Source organism: Enhydra lutris, unplaced genomic scaffold (assembly GCF_002288905.1).
Source record: "Enhydra lutris kenyoni isolate GAN:26980312 unplaced genomic scaffold, ASM228890v2 scaffoldscaffold13, whole genome shotgun sequence".
NCBI classification, from domain to species: domain Eukaryota; kingdom Metazoa; phylum Chordata; class Mammalia; order Carnivora; family Mustelidae; genus Enhydra; species Enhydra lutris.
This window is the reverse complement of record NW_019154097.1, coordinates 38046743-38060270: the sequence shown is the minus strand read 5'-3', so window position 1 is coordinate 38060270 and position 13528 is coordinate 38046743. Positions and strand designations below refer to the sequence as shown.

Below are 13528 nucleotides of genomic sequence, written 5' to 3'. Positions count from 1 at the left end.
CTGCCCCCTCCTTGAGCTGTCCTGTTGGGAACGGAGGCTGTGGCGGGAGCCATCCAGCATCGTACAGGCCTAGGAAATGGTGGCCTTGTCCCTGTGAGCTCAGAGCCACCTGGAACGGCCATGGGGGCCAGGATCGCTGGAGACTGGGAAAGTCCGCTGGCTGAGGAAATCAGAGGACAGAGAATGGGACAGGGCGGCTCCTGCACAGAATGTGGAGAACTAGAGCAGCCCCAGTAGTCTGGGGGCGTCTGGGGTCCTCGGACCAGGGGTCCTGGGCCAGGGTGGCCACAGCCTCAAGCATCTCTGTCCCTCTGTGTCCGTGCACCCTGCAGGGGGAAGCCGGCTTGGAAGGCCCTCCTGGGAAGACTGGCCCCATTGGCCCCCAGGGGGCCCCCGGGAAGCCTGGGCCTGACGGCCTGCGAGGGATCCCGGGCCCTGTGGTGAGTGGATGGGGGCTGGAGAGGGGCGGCCGCTGCAGGGGTGCAGTGTGGGCACAGGGACACGGGGGATATGGGGACAGAGCCCGTGGGGCTCATGCTGATGGACCCTTGTGTTTTAGGGTGAGCAAGGTCTCCCAGGCTCCCCAGGCCCCGACGGCCCCCCGGGCCCCATGGTGAGTGACGACCTCAAGCATGCTCCCGGGGAGCAGTGGGGGAGGGCAGAGCTGGGGAGCACAGCTCTGACCCCGCCGTCTCCTCCTGCAGGGTCCCCCAGGACTCCCTGGCCTCAAAGGAGATTCTGGCCCCAAAGGGGAAAAGGTAAGACAGGACTTAGGTGCCTCCGAGGCTGTTGACTCGGGGCCCCTCAGACACGCGGGGTTTCTAACTATCAGTCACCCAACCGGTCAGTGCCTGCCACAGGCTGGGGACGGGTCCTGGGGGTCTGAGAACCATAACCACCCTGTGCTGCGTGGGACGCTCCCTCCCCGCCCTCGGCGGGGACCCTGGAGGCCTGCACGCAGCTCCCGGTGGAGGGGCGTCTGGGGTCCGAGGAGCGCGCCCACTCTGGACATGGTGACCCGCTCTGGACACGGTGGCCCACTCTGGACACGGAGGCCCGGGACGCTTCTCTCAGGGCGAGGGCCAGGGCTCCGCAGCAGGGCCAAGCCCACACACCTTCTCAGGTCGGGGGGATGTCTTCTGCTCACGTGGGTTTCCTAATTCATGTAAGGCACGTCCACACAGTCACACCTGAAGGACGGAGGAGTCTGTCTCTGTCCACTCTGGTGCCTGTCATTGCTCAGCCTCTGAAGTAAGGAAAGCTGGAAACACCTTCTAGAACTTTCTGCAGGCTCATATAAAACAAACACATGGCAGCCTCTGTAGGAAATTTTTTTGAAAAAAAATAGCAAATTGTTACAGTATCTATAATACTCAGCAGCTGTTTCTCGCGGAGGTCCACAGAGTTTCCGTGCCCTGTAAAAAAGGTGCACACGTTGACGCGTACATGACGCACAGACCCACTTGGGAAAACACCGTGTCCTCACGTTGGTCTGTAGCTGGACCCACGTCTCCCCACCTGTCAAGGTGCGACGTTTACCACAGACTGTCCGTGTCATTCCTGCGGTCTCGTCCCTTGACCTGCCTTTAGGCGTGCTCCCCCACCGGGAGACGTGGGCTGGTGTCGCCGTGGTTCCTGTGGCAGGGACTTGCTGCCCCGTCCAGCCGGCCCATGGGGTTGGCGGAGACATGCAGCCCAGCGCGCGCCCCTTCCTGCCTCTGTTCATCGACAGGGTCATCCAGGCTTGATTGGACTCATCGGACCTCCAGGTGAACAGGGCGAGAAGGGTGACCGCGGGCTCCCCGGCCCCCAGGGCTCCTCTGGCCCTAAGGGAGAACAGGTGCGTGAGACGGTAACCCCTCCCCCACCCAGTGTGGCCCCTCATGGGTGGTGAGTAGCTGCTTACAACCTGGTGCCCAGTGGACCTGAGGCCAGTTAGAGCTGGAAGGATGTCCTCATGTCCATCACCTCTGGATGCGAACAGCGGAGGGGACGCCAGCGTGGACTGGCCACCCGTGGCTTCCTCCGTGGGGCCCCACTGGGCCTCAGAGGGGAGTCTGGTTCACCTCACGGCCTCGCAAAGGTCTCTGACCCAGCTGGCTGCCCAGGTCGCTGGCGAGGCTCGGCCCACGTTTGCCAGACACGGGGGCAGGGCCCACACCCTGACCCTGGATGTGAAGACGTGACCCCAGACTTCCCCGAAAACCACAGTGCTGCAAACCTTAGCCAGAGACCTCCTCCCCGCCCTGCACAGTGAGCCACTGGACGTGGACTCTGTGGTCAGGGGAAGGGCGATGTGTGCCGTGGAGGCGGGCGGGGGCACGTGGCTGGTCTGCCGCGTCTGTGCCCCTCCCACATGAGGGCTTCCTTCCAGACAGAAGTCCCTGCTGCTCAAGGTGCGCGCGCCCTTGTCGGTGCCCCCGTCGGGCCACGCCTGACCACAAGGGGACCGACGGTCTCGTGAGGCAGGCCAGGGAGGCGGGGAGTGAAGTGGGACGCACGTGGGGCCCCGTACGGTCCTGGGGGGGTGTCCTTGGGAGCCCTGCTCCGTCTGCTGGCGCTCTCCCTGTGGCATCGCCCTTGTCCTGCGCCAGTGCCCTCCAGGGCGTGGCAGCCCCGTGACCTCGAGAATTTGGAAGATGTCCGGGGTGTCGGCCCCCAGTGTAAGCACCGCCCTGTGCCCTCACCGCAAGCCGTCCCTGCAGCGTCCCTGGTGGGAGGTGCTGGCTAGAGACTGTCTTGGATTCTGACGGCGAAGAGCTGCCCCAGTCCCCAAGGCGGAGGGGAGGGGAGGGCACCTGCTCTCGGCCTCCCTCTGCCCAGCTGTCGCTTCAGCCCCGCGGGGGGTCGTGTGGAGTCGGGTTCTGGGCGGAGTGAGCCTTGGGCCCCCTTATGGCCGTGGTGCCCAGTGTGAAAACCAGTGCGAGGCACCGGCCGCACCCGCTGGCCTGGCCTGCACGGACCGAGGGTCTGATTGGAGGCCACGAACTCCAAGTGGGGAGAAGCGTATGGAGCGGCGGGCAGGCAGCACAGACAGGACCCCGGGACACTCCATGTGTCCTGCGCTGGGGTCGGGGAGACCCACACCGCGAACGGGAAACAAGGCGGGACCAAGCCAGCTCCTGGGTGTGGAGCTTCTGAATTTCCAGTCAGAGCGTTCGCAGGGATGACAACACGCAGTCCCCTCCCCGCGTCCCTGAAGACGCCGGCGTCCCAGCCCGGCCCGGGCAGCCAGCTGGGGGTGGTCAGTCTCCTGGAGCATGTTCGGGCCTCACCAGGCCCCGCGAGGAGAGACGGTTCCCCTCCACGGCAGCCGGCCCCTCATTGGAGGGCATCTGCTGGGGGACAGACCAGGAGCGTGGAGAGCCATGGCTTCGAGGCAGGAGAGTGTGTCTGTGACCCTCATGTGACGTGTGACTGTGTTTTCTGCTCCTTTTCAGGGCATCACTGGACCTTCTGGCCCGATTGGTCCCCCGGGCCCTCCCGGCTTGCCGGTGTGTATCTGGGAGGGGTGGGTGGTCCCGTGTCATTCTGGGGAGAGCAGGGAAGCAGGCGAGCCTGGGCCATGGGCCTCTGCGCGGCAGGAGGATGATAGGATGGCCGGGAGCCCCGGGTTGGGCCCACCACCGAGTGGACGTGGGCCCCAGGGTGGATTTGCCCATCCCCTCCACGTCAGGGCCCTGAGCGACAGGAGCAGGGAAGGGGGGTCTCTGGGCCCTGGTTTCAGGCAGGGGAGGCGGGCATTTCAGGAGACATGACATGGCGCCACAGGCACCCTGGGCAGGGTGAGGAAGTTGTCCCCATGGGCGTGAGCGGGACTGCCTGGCCCAGACGAGAGGGGTCAGGGACTACCCGGTGCAGGGCATCCCCCACACTGCTGGGGCCCCTGGCAGGCCAGAGCCATCCTACAGGGCTGTGAGCCCCCACTTGCCCCTCCTGGGCCCAGCCCTGGGTCCCCGAGGTCCCAGGCAGTCCCGCAGTCTAACGTTCTCCCTGCTGTTCCTCCGACTCTGGCTGCCTGAACCCGGTTTCCCGGCTGGGGGGATGCGTGGGAACAGGGTGATCAGGCTTGGACAGGACTGTCCTCTCCATGTGGCCGAGCACCCGCCCTGCCCCCACGCCAAGCTAGTGCAAGCACGGACTCCGGGAGAGGGGATTCGGGTGCCGGCTAGGGGTGAAGAGCCGGTCAGGCCTGAGCAGGACAGTGGGCCAGGGGGACACCCGAGCATGAGCTTATGTTGTCCCCCACTCTCTACAGGGTCCTCCTGGGCCAAAAGGTGCTAAGGGATCCTCGGTAAGTGGTGTGTGCCCCAGATGGGCCCCTTCTGCCCTGGTGGGGGGTGTGTTCCCCTCGATGAGAACCACTCTGGGCCCTCTTCACCCTTGACTGGTGGCGGCACTGTCCCCACGGGCTTCTCCTCCAGCACCGACCATCCCGAGTGTGTCCCCCACCAGAGTCGCGACAGACCGCGGCCTATGGGTTCTTGCTCCCCACTTTAGCAGGAAGGTGCCCCCAAGTTCCCATCTCGGGGTGTCAGGCTCCTCCATCTGGGACTGGGGACAGGGTCCCTGCCATTCTTCTCCCTGGCACGTTCGACTTTGCCCCTCGTGGTCTCTGCGCTGGTCTCTGTGCCGGTCCCCGCGGACATCCTGGAGCACGGAGGGGGTTTAAGTCATAGCAGGCCTCGGTGGTGACAGTTGGTCTTTTCTTCTTCCCAGGGTCCCACTGGCCCGAAGGGTGAGGCGGGCCACCCAGGTCCCCCCGGCCCACCGGTGAGTAGCCTTTGAAGACTTGAAATTTGGGAGGGGGCTCTCCCGATGCTGAGGCCGTGGTGGGAGCGTCTGTGTGTGCTGTTCACTTTCTAGAACGTGGTGGAGGGAGTCCGGAGCCCGGAGGGAGGGAGAGACTGGGTGTGTGCGTGCCCGTGATAGTGGGCAGCCCCCAACGAGGCCCCCAGGGCATGGGTGATGAGCCCGACTGTGGGATGCTCTCCACGGGTCCCCCCTGCTTGGCCCAGCAGCCTCTCAATTCCCGTCTCTGTCCTCGGCTGGGGCTCCCACACCGGCAGGCGTCCGTGTGGCCCCACTGTGTGTGGCCCCAGGCTGGGCTGTGGGGCCAGGGGAGGGTGGGTCGCTTTGAGCCCAGCCACGGCCGGGAGGAGGGCGGTGGGTGTGCAGGGAGGCCTGTTGGCAGGGCGTGGCGTGCAGCGCTCAGGGGCAGGAAAGGGGGAGAAGCATGCGGGGGTGACGGCGTCTGCAGTGGGACGTGGGGCCCCGGCGGCCCCGGCGCGGCTCCTGTCGGGACCCACCCGGTCCTGTGCACACGCAGGGCCCCCCCGGCGAGGTCATCCAGCCGCTGCCGATCCAGGCCTCGAGGACCCGGCGGGACATCGACGCTAGCCAGCTGCTGGACGACGGGGCGGGCGAGAACTACGCGGACTACGCGGACGGCATGGAGGAGATCTTCGGCTCGCTCAACTCCCTGAAGCTGGAGATCGAGCAGATGAAGCGGCCGCTGGGCACGCAGCAGAACCCCGCCCGCACGTGCAAGGACCTGCAGCTATGCCACCCCGACTTCCCGGATGGTAGGGGCCCGCAGGGCCCACGGGGGGGTGCGGGTACGGGGCGGCTTACACCATGTGAAGGTCACCGCCTCCATGTCCCCGTCTGTGCCGCGGGCTGCCTGGGCATCTCCCCCGGAAGCCAATGGAGGCGTCGCAGGAGGTGACCGGGTCCTGGGAGGCCAGGGAAGGAGGGCAAGGCTTTGTGGGGGCACAGAGCCCCGTTCTGGTCCGGTCTTAGCTGCTGTCCCACGCGTGACCCTGAGCCTCTTGTCACCCTTCCGTGGAAAGGGGGCCGAAGCCCTGCCTCTCAGAGGAAGCGAGAGGGCATTGCACACTCCACGGGTACAGCAGGGTCCGCGTCAGACCCGGAACTGATGTCCATGTCGGGGTGCGCTTGGGCCGGTGCTCTGGAATCCGGACTAGCCCCCCACCAAAGCCACTCCTGTCCTCGCTGCCCTAAGCCACACGCAGCCCGTCTCTGAAGTTCAGCGTCCTTGGCCGGCTTTGCCCCCCGGGACGTGTGAGCAGCTTTCCTCTGGCCACAGGGCCATCCACGCTCCACGTCCTCCAGCAGCCCGGGGGGGCGTGAGTGTCTGACACTGACCCGCCAAGGCGGCCGGCCCACCCTCCCCTGCTCACTGCTGCAGGGAGCCGTGGCCCCCATCGTCCAGCTGGGCCCTCGGGGATGGGTCTGTCGCGGCTCTGGATGCAGCACGGAAAGCTGCTGTATCCAACGAGCCCAGGGGAGGCCTGTGCGGGTGGCCCGTGTGCCGGGCTGACTGCGCTCCCCGCTGGGCTGACGGGATGCGGCTGCTTCTGCACCCACGCGGGCGGCCACTCACAATCTCTGTCCGCCGTCCAGGAGAGTACTGGGTGGACCCGAACCAGGGGTGCTCCAGGGATTCCTTCAAAGTCTACTGCAACTTCACAGCTGGAGGGGCCACGTGCGTCTTCCCTGACAAGAAGTCTGAGGGGGTGAGTGCCTGCCTCCCCGGCTGCCTTCCCCTTTCAGGGGGGCCAGGGTCAAAGCCACAGTTTCTGCCCCAGAAGGAGACCTGAGCTGTGGGATGGGGTGGGTGTGGCCTGGCGCGGTGGCCGGGGAGGGGTCGGCCGGCCCCACATGGAGATTTCAACCGTGGGGCGCTCAGCTCCTTCCTGACACGGCCCCGCAGGTCTGCCCCCAGACCAGCTGGAATCCGTGCGGGCGTCTCGGGGGCAAGTCCACAGTCCCCCGATGTGTCATTGAGAAGCTGGCATTTGCCTTGTTCTCTGGGTCCGCTGACGTCTGGACACCCCTCCTGTCTCTCCCGAGGGCAGCACGTGTGTCCCAAGTCTGCTCTGTGTGGCATGTTGGTCAGCGAGGTTCTGATGCAGAGTCGGGGGAACAGCGGCTAACGGTCCCTTCCGTGGGCGAGTTCGTGTGTGTGCAGATGGGAGTGAATGTGGGGGGGGGCATGTGTGGGGCCGGCGTGTGTGTACGTGTGGATGGGTGGGGGGACATGGGTTGCTTTCCCCTTGGGTGCAGGACAGCCGAGGCAGACAAGGTCCCCAACTGCAGGATGACCGTGATACAGTGGCCTCTGCGTGGGGCCTGTGCAGACCCCCATGACGCCCCGAGGCGGCCGGCTGTCCAGACAGGTCGTGGCTCGGGTGCAGGAGGAGTTGGGCCTCCTGTGGTCTGCAGGGGTGCTGTTCCCTCACCCCTACATCTTGCTGTTCCTGTGGGGAGCTCCAGCACCCCTAGACAGAAGGCCCGGCCATGGGGCAGGGGCTCCGCCGTGACAGGCACGATGTGGGGACCGCTGTGTTCTGTGCGAGCTCCCCGACCGGAAGCCCCTGGTCACCCAGACGCCCACAGCACACAGCCTGATGCTCAGAGGGAAAACCCAGGCCTCGGGAGCCTCCCACTTAGCAGAGCCCTGGGAGGAGATTTGGGTGGAAAAGGCATCGTTTCTCATCTTTTCTTATGACCGGCTGTCACCAACACATGGCCTTGCTGCTGGAGGATTAGTGGGCGCCCCAGGAGCCCGAGCTGGTGGTGTCGGTGGGCAGACAGCAGGTCGGGGGCCGAGTGACCCCCACCGCTCCATGCTCTTCCTCGGGCTCAGCTCCCTGAGGGGAGGGACCCTCTGCTGGCTGCCCGCACCTGTGCCCCGGTCCCCAGAGGAGACGTGTGTTATCTGAGCGCAGACGTGGGCCCGGAAGCGCACGCAGGAGGATGGCTGGTCCTCTCTCCCTCCCTGCACGCGAGCAGCTCAGAGGGGAGCCCAGGGGGACTGAACGGGGAGTCAGGCTCCCGCCTCCCCAGTGCACGACCAGGACCCGGCAGAGCAGAGGGCCTGTGGGCCCGTCCAACATGCTCCCTGGCTTTGTGGCAAGGGGCTCCCTGTTTCTGCTGCTGGAGGCCGTGGCAGGCCCTCCACCTAGAGGGGGGTCATGTGTTCCCTCACGGGCCCCACAGCACGCCTGAGCCTGATCGGCACTAGGCCTGTCCTCGGGAACTGCGCCAGCCGTGTGCCCAGCGACTCCCTAGTGGGAGCCCCCCCTTCTGGGCAGAGGCCATCTGTCCCGGTGACTATCAGCATCCTGCTGGGACCTCGGGAGGCCCCGCCCACCACACAGCCACGCAGGACACGCACATCAGACGAGACCCCACGAGGGGGTGGCCGCAGGTCCTTCCCTTGGCCGGTCCCTGCACGCTGGCTCCTCCTGTCCCCAGTGCCTTTGGCACCCGGGAACGCATTCCCCGCCCATAGTTCCGAAGCCGCAGGCCCCGCACGAGAGGCCGGGTGTGCACAGACGTGCGGGTCGCAGGTGGCCGGCCTTCCCCAGGCCTTAGCACGGTCCGGCCCAGGGCGAGCACCCCGACCCCGCAGGAACCCCCTCTACTGTGGGGGGCAAGGTTGGGCGGGAGAAGGCGTGTTTGCAGGTGGGGGGGCGCTCCTCGTGGCGGAAGGAGAAGTAACACTGTCCTTCTGTTTCTCTCCCCCCCCGCTGCCCGCTCTGTGTTTAGGCCAGGATCACTTCTTGGCCCAAAGAAAACCCGGGTTCCTGGTTCAGTGAATTCAAGCGCGGTAAACTGGTAAGGCCACCTCTGGCTTCCCGCAGTCGCCCTTCACACGCGTCCGTTCCGTGTCTTACAGAGTAAAATGGCCCGCTGGCCCAAAGAGCGGCCTTCTACCTGGTATAGTCAGTACAAGCGAGGGTCCCTGGTAAGTGGTCGCCAGGACGCTGCCCGCTTGCTGCTCAGCCTGGCTCCCGGCTCTGCATGGACTCGTGGCCGCCGTGCGCTGCACCTGCTCTCGCCCCTCGGCCGAGCCGCTCCACGGCGCGTGACAGCCAGACTCCGCCTTGGCGCCCACGCCGCCGTCCCCCGATGAGAGCTCGTCCGGCCTGGGAGCCGGGGGACAGATTTCCAGTCCGGCCTAGGACAGGAGCCGGGTGCCCAGGGTGTGGCCAGGAGCGGGAACCAGACACGGGGAGCCGGAGGGCTCTCTCCTGCTCGGTTCCTAGTGGCTGGGTCGGATGACACGGGTCCCAGACCACTAAACTGAGCTCTTCCCAGTATGGGGGCCACGGAGGCCACTCCCCTGCAGCTGCCGTGTCGGGGGCCGTCCTGATGGCCGCCTGGCCACGGGCTTCTCGGTGCACCCACATGCCTCGGTTACCCCCGCTGTAACTCCTGGGGAGCCGCTCTCAATAATCCGTCCCAGAATCAGAAAGACGCAGGCATCCCTTGAAGGAAGCGAAGGGGTGTCCTGTTGCTGGCCGGAGACAGCCGGTCTGTGCTCCTTCATGCCAGGCCCGAGGCTGACCCGCTGTCTCGGGCATGTTGCTCTGACCATCCCAGGGGTTAGATCTGGGCCCTGTGCCCTCTTTCTAGCAAGTGGAAGGGCCAAAGGTTGAGGTGGACGTGTCACAGGCACCTGACTCTGTTCCTTGCCTTCATGTCGTCAGATCTGGTCGTCCCCCACTCTGTGCCCTGGGAGGGGTCCTTTGTCACCTAGAAGCCGTGCTGTGGGAGCTCCGTGACTTCCCACCTGGCCAGCCGCCATCCGTGCGGGCACCAAGGCCTCCTCGGGAGGGGGTTCCACAGAGGCCAGGCCCCCAAGAACTCCCAGAGTGGTGGCTTCCTGCCAGCCTTTGCCCTGTCCCGCCTCTCGAGGCCCCTCGCTCTCCGACCTCCAGGCCCCTCATGGCTGCCAGCACCGCCCACACTCCGTGTCCTTGATTCTAAGCCGCTCGGGCTTCTCACAGACCCTCTGGAGGTCCGCGCTTGCCTAGCCACGTCTGTGGAGACTTCCTCCCGTCTCTGTGTGGATGGCGGGCCTCTCGCCTGCTTCCTCCCCTGCTCTTCCTCCTCCCTCCACCCCTGCCGCGCTCGCGGAAAGAGCAGCCGCACACAGAAGGATGCCGCGGATGCCCCCTCGGCACGGGCTGGGCCCAGCGAGCCGGGGGCTGGTTCCCGTGAGGGCGGGTCGGGCAAGCTGGGGTCCCGGACAGAGACAGCCGGGCATCCCTCGGGGCCCCGCAACCCGCACCTCATACAACACCCGCTTTCCACCACCGAACTGGGGAGCCCGCCTCCCACCTCTGTCCCATTTCAGACTTGATACCGAGCTTGGGAAGCAGAGGGACGCCCCGGGGGAAACCAGCTTCTCCTTTGGGTTTTCCTGCTGCCATATTCTAGCTCTCTGGGACCGTCCTGGTGGACGGGACGCAGATGCAGGTCCCATCCTGAAGAAACAGGCCTCTGCTCTGGTCGGGGCCGCTCTGGCCGCAGCCCAGGAATACACGTGCAGAGCCGCTTTCCCCAGGAGGGCGGGGTCCAGCCCTGGAGGCCTCAGGTCCTTCTGTGTCCCTGCTGCTCTCTGGCCTGTCCCCATGCATGCGTGCTTCCCCCAGTCAGTCGAGTGTCCTCCCAGGAGCGCCTGATGGCCCGGATTGCTGGTTGGTATTTGGTTTTCCTCCTCAGGGTCGACCGTGAAGTGTGCGGTCACTGCGGGCAGAGCTGGTGCTGGGCGGCAGCACGGTGCCCTCCTGGCCCTGGCAGGGAGGGACAGGGTTGATGGCCGGGCCCCTGCCTCCACGCTGGCTAGTTCTGCGGATGTGTGTATGAGCGAGCGGACAGCATGGGCCTCGATTCGCCCTCGTGTGTCCGGCGCGGCCTCCACTGACGCCCAGAAACAGCGGGGCGCCCTCTGCCTCCCATGGGGAGGCCCGCAGAGCGTGGAGGCGGGGAGGGGGCCGAGCCTCATCCGGGGGAGGGCAGGCACCCGTGTGTCCTGGCCGTGTCTGGCTGTTCCGGAAGCTGGAGTCTGCAAGGGTGCAGACAGTGAGACTTGCCTCTGGGGACACCCTGAACCCTCCCTCCGCCCCCGGAGCTCAGGACCTGTTTGTGGGGAGTCGGTGACGCCAGAGAAGGCCCTTGAGAATGGGACTGTCATTTCTTAATGCCCTGCTCTGGGCTTGCTGTCAGGGAGTCCTGTCCCCAGAGTGCCCCCCGCTGCCCCCGCTTGGCCTGGACACCGCTGAGTCCCTGCACCCAGGCCAGGAAGACCTGCTTTGCTTTTCTCTGGGTTCTGTACCCCGGAGAGGCAGGAGCGGCCTTTCCCGCGTGCCATCTTGGGGCTCCCCCGTCCTTGCAGGAGGGCGCTCGGTTACCCTACCCTCCAGCTTGTGGCCAAATGGCTCAGGCCCCTCTTGCTGCCGGGACATCCCAGCACCCCATGCGTGCCCCTGGCCGGCCTGAGTTACCCCCGAGGCCCCCTGCCCTCTCTGTCTGCCCACAGCTCCCTGGCCAGGGCACGTACCAAATGTTCTTCATCTATTACCATAATCTCAAGAGATCCTTCCTTTAGCCGGCCTCTGGGCATGGCGACAGGAACTCAAGGCCAAGTCTCTGCCCCCAAGGTGCTCACGGTCTGGGGAGAGCTGCAGGCCAGGAGGGCCTTATAGCCCAGGAGGGAAAACACAGTGAGCCAGGCCGGGGTGGGGAAGGGCACATGCCCCGGGCAGGTTTCCTGGAGAAGGTGCATGACCTGAGCCCTGGACAAGTAGGGCCCAGCCAGTGCAGGAGGACAGGTGGGTTGTGTAGTTCTCAGAAAGAAATGCAGTGTGCTTCGCTCCGTTTCGGGGAGCCCCCGAGAGCGAGCCAGTGTGTTCTGGCCTCGGGGACTGGGTATGTGGCGCATTCCCAGGGCGGTGCCCTCTGCGCGGCTCACGTTTCGGAGGAGACAGCACGTGGACGGAGATCGTGAAGGCTGGGCTGCGAGGAAGGTCCCGTCCCCTCACTGCTGAGCGCCGCCCCTCCTGTCCCCCCAGCTCTCCTACGTGGACGCCGAGGGCAACCCCGTGGGCGTGGTGCAGATGACTTTCCTGCGGCTGCTCAGCGCCTCGGCCAACCAGAACGTCACCTACAACTGCTACCAGTCGGTGGCCTGGCAGGACGCCACCACGGGCAGCTACGACAAGGCCATGCGCTTCCTGGGCTCCAACGACGAGGAGATGTCCTATGACAACAGCCCCTACATTCGCGCCCTAGTGGACGGCTGTGCTGTGAGTGTCGCACACGGCGGCGGGGGGCGGGGGCTGCCGTGGGGCCTCTGCCTTCATCCCTCAGGCGAGGGTGCGGGCCTGGGAACGCAGAGCCCGGACGGAAAGGCCGGGGAGCCGGGTCCATGGCCCCGGCTGGCTATGACGTGGGACCTGTGTCTGTCTGGCCTGGATTAGAGAGTCTCTCCTCAGGGCCTTCCCGGGAGCAGCCAGGACACGCACTGTGCTGGGCGGTGTCTGCGGGTTCAGGGCTGGCAACTGCCTCCAAGCTAGCGTGGCTGTGCTGGGCTGTGCCCGGGCCCCGTGCGCCCGCCAGGAAGGGCCGTTCACTCACCAGCCTGACCGGAGGCTTGCTCAGCCCGCACGGCCTGTCAGTGCCGGGGCTGCATTCACGCCTCGGGCCCCTGGATGCTTGCCGTCCTGTGTAGGCCTGTAGCCTCCCAGAGCGAGGCCAGGGTCCCCACCGAGGGCCAGCTCCTCGGCTCTGTGCCTCTGGGGGGGGGGTGTGCTCTGCCGTCAACCTGGGGGGTCGGAGCTGCGTCCTCGTGTCCTGGGAGGTGTTTAGGGCACAGCCATGAACCAGGGGGTCCGGTCCCCTTGAAACCCTCAGGCATGTCCCTCGTGTGGCCTTTGAGAGGCTGGGGGTGGCGGTTGCCGTGTGTGTGTCTGTGAGTCTTTCTGTCTCACCTCAATGTCCGTCCTCCGGTTCTGGACTCAGAGGTTCTGTCGTGGTAGCCAGGCCAGCTCCCGCAGGGACAGGGCTAATGTGGGCTCCAGCCCCACTCTGTGTCCAGGGCCGGCCCCTCGCAGGGCCTCCCTCCAGGCTGGCACACGGGGCCCATCCCTAGAAGGTGTCGTGCTCTCCCTGTGTGGCCTGGAGGCTCTCCCGGACACTCTCAGCACCCGCTCCAGACCGCGTCCTTCGCGCACATTTCCGGGTGGACCACATCATCTGAGATGTCTGCTCGTTGGCCGGTGCTCCCACCCTTAGTCTCCCACCTCACTTTTTGAACGGAGTAGCTAGAGTGTCTCTCAGAGCTGGTCCCAGTGTGTCCCAAGCCAGGCAGAGGCGTCCCCGAGCCCTGAGCGGCCACCCTGGGCTTGCCGGAAGCCGGTGCTCCTGCCTTGGGGTTAGTGCTCCCTGCTGCTCCCGGACCCGCGTGCGTGCGAGGTGACGGTTTTCCCTAATGTCTGCTGAGGCTGTCTGGTGCTGTCTGGCCAGGCCGGAGTGTCATGGACGGCTCTGTGGGGCTTCTGGGTCCCGCAGAAACAGAAGCGCACAAAGCTGCCCAGTAGTGGCCGAGAGCGGAACCCAGGCTCACCACTTGCGTCCTGCCCTGGCTGGGGCCCTTGGACCGGGCAGTCCCCTCCAGCCCCGGGGAGCACTGTTCCTGCTCCCTACCCCAAGG

General features: G+C 66.0%; 1 protein-coding gene across 4 annotated transcripts in view; it reads left to right on the top strand.

Annotated features, from left to right (window-relative positions):
• Positions 1-13528, top strand: part of LOC111145660 (collagen type V alpha 1 chain) — a 142383-nt gene that overhangs the window by 125910 nt on the left and 2945 nt on the right. For 3 of the 4 annotated variants that reach the window (XM_022500738.1, XM_022500734.1, XM_022500736.1), the window contains 11 exons: positions 333-440; positions 560-613; positions 705-758; positions 1733-1840; positions 3441-3494; positions 4259-4294; positions 4720-4773; positions 5330-5585; positions 6427-6539; positions 8578-8646; positions 11889-12122. In XM_022500738.1, coding sequence (XP_022356446.1) covers positions 333-440; positions 560-613; positions 705-758; positions 1733-1840; positions 3441-3494; positions 4259-4294; positions 4720-4773; positions 5330-5585; positions 6427-6539; positions 8578-8646; positions 11889-12122 — 1140 coding nt within the window. Of the gene's footprint in view, positions 1-332; positions 441-559; positions 614-704; positions 759-1732; positions 1841-3440; positions 3495-4258; positions 4295-4719; positions 4774-5329; positions 5586-6426; positions 6540-8577; positions 8647-8707; positions 8777-11888; positions 12123-13528 lie in introns of all 4 variants that reach the window. The other variant, XM_022500735.1, reaches the window with a different exon arrangement.